Source organism: Pteropus vampyrus, unplaced genomic scaffold (assembly GCF_000151845.1).
Source record: "Pteropus vampyrus isolate Shadow unplaced genomic scaffold, Pvam_2.0 Scaffold220, whole genome shotgun sequence".
Classification (NCBI taxonomy): domain Eukaryota; kingdom Metazoa; phylum Chordata; class Mammalia; order Chiroptera; family Pteropodidae; genus Pteropus; species Pteropus vampyrus.
In genome coordinates this window covers 76,617-82,219 of record NW_011889001.1, presented here as the reverse complement: position 1 = coordinate 82,219, position 5,603 = coordinate 76,617, and the positions used below count along the sequence as shown (strand labels likewise).

The 5,603-nt window shown below is 50.3% G+C and overlaps 1 protein-coding gene across 2 annotated transcripts in view; it reads left to right on the top strand.

Annotated features, from left to right (window-relative positions):
* Positions 1-5,603, top strand: part of KY (kyphoscoliosis peptidase) — a 45,394-nt gene that overhangs the window by 23,859 nt on the left and 15,932 nt on the right. For both annotated transcript variants that reach the window (XM_011373191.2, XM_023538402.1), the window contains 2 exons: positions 3,634-3,742; positions 5,311-5,428. In XM_011373191.2, the coding sequence (XP_011371493.1) occupies positions 3,634-3,742; positions 5,311-5,428 (227 nt within the window). The remainder of the gene's footprint in view (positions 1-3,633; positions 3,743-5,310; positions 5,429-5,603) is intronic.

The following is a 5,603-nucleotide window of genomic DNA, read 5'->3' as shown; positions in this document are numbered from 1 at the left end:
TTCCATCCCCCCACCCCTGATGCACAATGCTGACGCTCATGCCCCAGGCTGCACACTCTGCAGCCACCCCATTGGCAGGCCTCTCTGGCCAGCCCTATCCCACCTCCCCCTGACCATTTGGGCCTTGCTACTGCTGATCCATGCCAGCGCCAACCCAGAAAGGAAGGGAGCGAGAGGATGGGGGAAGACCGTGGATGCAGATGGCCAGCACCACAGCTACAGCCATGCTCATTCCTGAAGCACATGGGCTGCCAAGGTCTCACACCTCTGGGCTTGGGCACATCTGGGGTGGGAGTGGGGAGGGACAGCTACAAGAGCTAAGGCATTAGGGGCACGCTGGGGTCATGGGAGCCAGGCAGGAGCCTCGTGGTGTGTGGATGGAGAGGAGCATGGACCAAGAAAGTCAGATTTGAGGCAGGAATGTCAGTAGGGGGACACCCAGCTATCCCAGCAGGAGGAGGCTTGACCTGGATTAAGCAGGGGACGCTGAGAACAGAGAGGAGCAGAAGCCAACACTGAGCTGGTGGCAGAGGGGAAGGACACGACCTCCAGTGTGTGGAGTGAGGTGGAAGGTGGGGAAAGGAGCTCTCAGGTGTGGGCAGCTTCTCACCTCGAAGAGCAAGGGAAAAGGAGAAAGTCTCTGGGGTGACGAGTTTGTTCGGGGGGCGATGGGCTGTAGTACCTGTGGCACATCCAGTGGGGATGACCACTGGGCAGCTGGGTAGCCAAACCTGGAGGTATCCAGCCTGGAGAGGCCTGGGCCAGAAACACTGACTCGGGAGCCAACAGATTAAGCTGAGAGCTGAAGCCATAGTGTGGGTGTCATCTTGGGGAGGGCAAGGTGGAGCGTCAGACGGGCCTGGAGCCACCTCAGGCTGGAGGAAAGAGTGGAGAGAAGATCCCACAGGAGCCTGGCAAAGAAGGGGAGGTCGGATGTGGGCAGTCCTGAGAAAGAGACTTGGGAGCATTTTGTTGAGACACAGCAGAAAGGAGGGGATGGGACAGCAAGGACACGAAGGGAGGAGGCGAGGACACAGGTGAGCGAGGGCACTGCCGAGGAACGCAGGCTCTGCAAAGGCAGGAGGCCTGGACCCAAGGCCGACAGAGAGGCTGACTGAGCAGGAAGGAGCGTGAAAGGACGAGAGCAGGAAGGAGGGCTCATGGGAAAGGAAGTCCTGCCGGGGCCTCGCTGAGTCTAAGGCCAGGTCATCTGCGAGATGAGGGAAGGGAAGTGGATGGGGGGTATCCACAGTCTGCGGAGGGTGCGGTATGTGGTAATGACCAACAGAGGGGATGGGACAGGCTACTGACCAGGCTCAGAGAGCCGGTGCCAGGAGCCCAGCTGAGGCCAGAGAGATACCACAGAGCAGTGGATAGCTGGAGCCAGCCCGGCCCAGCTGGCTGAAGTTTGTAGTTACATCAGGGGTCAGTCAGGCCATAGTGTGGGCCTGCAATGTGATGGGCGCTGTTCTAGGCCTCAGGAGGGGGACAAAGGCAAGGACTGTGGAGTTGGAGCTGGACATGGAAGAAAAAGAGGCAGGAAAGTGCAGGGTAAGTGGGAGACAGAAGAGGAGTCAGAGTAGCTTCCGGGGTTCCAGGGTGAGGGGCGGAATGGTTCCGGGAGAGAACAGGTCAGGGCATACCCTAGAACCGAGCACCCAGTTGCCCCCACTGCTCTAGAAAGACTGAATACAATCAAGGCTGCCTTTGTTGCAGCTCCAACTCAATTTCCTCCTGAGGGTCCCTGCAAGAAAACCTAATTTGTTCCCTTTTAAAATATATATATATATATATAACATGAAATTTGCCATTTTAATCATTTTTAATTGTACAACGCAGTGACATTATTACATGAATAATGTTGTACAACCACCACCATCTATTTCCAAAATCGGAAGCTCTCTACCCATTCAGCAATAACTCCCCGGCCTCCCTTCCTCCAGCCCCTGGTAACCTCTAATTCACTTACTGTCTTTCTGAATTTGCCTATTCTAGATATTTCACATAAGTGGATTCATACAATATGTTTTCTTTTTTGGTCTAGCTTATTTCCCTTAGCATCATGTTTTCGAGGTTCATCATGTTGTAACATGAATCAGAACTTCATTTCTTTTCATGGATGAATAATATTTCATTGTGTGGCTATATGACATTTTGTTTATTCATTCACCTGTGATAACAGTTGGGTACTTTTTACCTTTTGGCTATTGTGAATAATGTTGCAATGAACATTTGTGAACAAGTATCTGAGTACCTGTCTTCAGTTCTTTTGTATCTATACCTAGGAGTGGAATTATTGGATCGTGTGGTAATTCTATGTTTAACTTTTAGAGGAACCACCAAACTGTGTTCCACAGCAGCTGCACCATTTTATATTCCTACCAGCAATGTACAAAGTTCTAATTTCTCCACGTTCTTGCCTACATATCTTGTCTATCTTTTTAACCATAGCCATCCTTGTGAGTATGAAGTGATATCTCGTTGTGGTTATGATTTGCATTTCTCTGTTGAACATCTTTTCATGTGCTTATTAGCCATTTATATATCTTTGGGAAAATGTATGTTCAAGTCTTTTGCCCATTTTAAAATTGGGTTGTCTTTTTGTTGTTGAGTTGTAGGAGTTCTTTATATATTCTGGATATTAACCTCATCAGATATATGATTTGCAAATATTTTCTCCCATTCCGTAAGTTAACTTTTCACTTTTTTAATAATGTCTTTTCATGCATAGAAGTTCATTATTATTATGAAGCCCGATTAATCTATTTTTTTTTCTTTTGTACCTTATGCTTTTGGTGTCATATCTAAGAATCCATTGCCAGATTCAAAGTCATGATGATTGATCCCTCTGTTTTCTTCTAAGAGTTTTATAGTTCAAGTTCTTGTGTTTAATTATTGGTCCTTTTCGAGTTATTTCACATATGATATGAGGTAGGGATCCAACTTCATTCTTTTGCATCTGGATATCCAGTTGTTCAGTGCCATTTGTTAAATAGACTATCATTCTCCTATTGAATGAACTTGGCACTCTTGTCAAAAGTCAGTTAGCCATAGATGTATTATGAATTTATTTCTGGATTCTCAATTTTATTCCATTGGTCTATACGATCCTTATTCCAGTACCACACTATTTCAATTACTACGGCTTTCTTGTAAGTTATGAAATTGGGAAATGTGAGTCCTCCAATTTTGCTCTTTTTTCAAAATTATTTTGGCTATTCCAGCCCCTTTGCAATTCCATATAAATTTGAGGATTGGCTTTTCCATTTCTACCAAAAAAAAAAAAAAAAGCTATTGTAATTTCATAGGGATTGTGTTAAATCTGTAGATTGCTGTGGGTAGTTGAGCCATGACTAGGGGTTGCTACAGCTGCTTAGATACCCACTTGGCTGGCCCCAGGATCTACAAAGAAAAGGTATGGTGGCCCTAGGGCCAGTGATTCAGCTGGTCAGCCCTACCCACCATATCGAAGCCCCCATCAAAGGTTGCCCTCAGCCCAGCCTTTGTCCCTCTGGGCCTCTCCCCTCCTCCTCTGCCTGGAGGAAAGGCAACACTGGCTGCAGGTGGCAGAGTGCTGAGTGTCCCACAGCCCTCGTCCAGGCCCTGACACAGTATACCCCTCTCACCCCCCAGGTGACGGTCAAGAGTGGCCTGGACGAGCTGGTGAATGACCTGCTCCAGGAGGCCCACAGTGATCTGGAGAGGGTCCGTGCGATCTGGATCTGGATATGCCACCACATAGGTAGGACCGCCCGTGCTGCCACTGGCTCTAGGAGCTTTTGATGCCACTCCCTGAAGCCCTCTGTTCCCAGGGAGCATCTCTGAGACTCACTCAATCACCAAGGTGTGTGGAACAAGATGGAAGGTGGAGGAAAGGTGCTTCCAGATGGCTGGATTGAATAACCTAAGACTAACCAAGGAGGGTAAAACTCATCATGTGCTAACAGTCTTCAGGAAGGGTCAGTGGGCAGGGGTCCCATGTGGCCCTCTGCCCACAGCCAGTGGCCACCTTCCCGCAGTCCTGGCTTCCTGGTAAACCTGCTCCAGAGAGATGAGAACCCAGGACAGGAGATCATCTTGAAAACAAACAAACAAACAAACAAACAAACAAAAAACAGCAGTTGGGGAGGAGTTATAGCGGTTTGAAAAGTTATTTCAACACCAGAGGTTGCTTAAAGTACCAACGGCAGGAAGGGTAGGCTCTCCTCTTCCTGCTCCTTGTTTCCACTGGCAACCTCGCTCACCGCTCTCAGCTCAGTCTCCAGGTTCTCAGAGCCACCTCAGGGGACCTGGGCCTGTGCAGCTGCCCACACGTCTTCAAAGGACAGCCTCAGGTGTCTGACTAGGTCAAGCCCCACAGGTGGTTGCTAAGGGAATAATGGATGCTGCCCTTAGCAGTTTATGGAGGAACCAGATGATGGGTGAACTTCCAGTGTTTTTCCTGTTACATAATGACCAAGGGGTCTCTCCTGGCCTGCTACCACCAGGCTTTTCCTTTGTCTTCCCAAAGCAGCAGTTAGAGATGCAGCTTAAAAGATAAACTCACCTGGTACCGATAGGGTGTCTGATCATAGGGCCTGAGGGGCCACCTGCTCCCACCCCAAGCCCAGCAGCTCAGCCTCAGCCTTAAGTGGGCAGGATCAGAAACAGAACATTTGGTAGGAATTTGTTTACTGCTCGCGCGCGCTCTCTCTCTCTCTCTCTCATACACACACACACACACACGTACACAGTCCCTTTGTGTCCTCAGTGGCCACAGTGATTCCTATCTCAGATCCTCAGCCCAGGCTTCAGGCTCTATTGTTAGTGAAGTGACAGGCTGTGGGAGAGCAGTCTTCTCTATTTGGGGCAAGCCTTAGCGGTAGCTCAGAGCACCCCGTGGGGGTCAGTGTGAGGCCTTGGCCTTGTGGGGCCGCACCAGGGACAGAGAGCAGCTTCACTGGAATGGCCTGCAGAGCTACGTGAGGGTGGGGACAAGTGGGCAGAGCCCCCCACCCCTGAGTGTGGTCTTGGTCTCGGCCCTTCCTCAGAGGCCTAAGGAGCCAGGCAGCCTCTCTGCCAGGGTCTTGGTCTTTCTCTCACCACCTGCACAAAGAGGTGACTTTTCCCAGATCTCCCCGGGGCTGAGCCCCTGGTTCCATCCACCCACAGTGTTTTTTCCCAGGCCTGAGGGAAGCCAGCCAAAATGCTGCTGAAAGCACAGCTAAGGGTAAGGGCGATGCCACAGGCAGTGGACCCCTCTCCCCTCTGCACCAGCTTTGGTGGCATCCCAGGACCTGATTTCTCATGGCCTCTTCCTCTGCCCTCCAGAGTACGATGTTGAGGCCGCCCAAGAGAAGAACCGCCAGGCCTTCAAGCCCACTGACATCCTGCGGACCCAGAAGACCAACTGCGATGGCTATGCCGGGCTCTTTGAGAAAATGTGCAGGTACGCGTGGCGTCCGGCAAAAGGCAGGCAGCCCTGGGACTGACCACCTGGCCCATCCCTTTCTCCTTCCAAAGTTCTGTGTGCCTTCGCCCACATGCCAGCCCTGAAACCTGAGTTTGCAAACTCTGCTCTGGAATCCAAGTGAGTCCTGAAAAGGTCAATTTCTCCTGTTTTA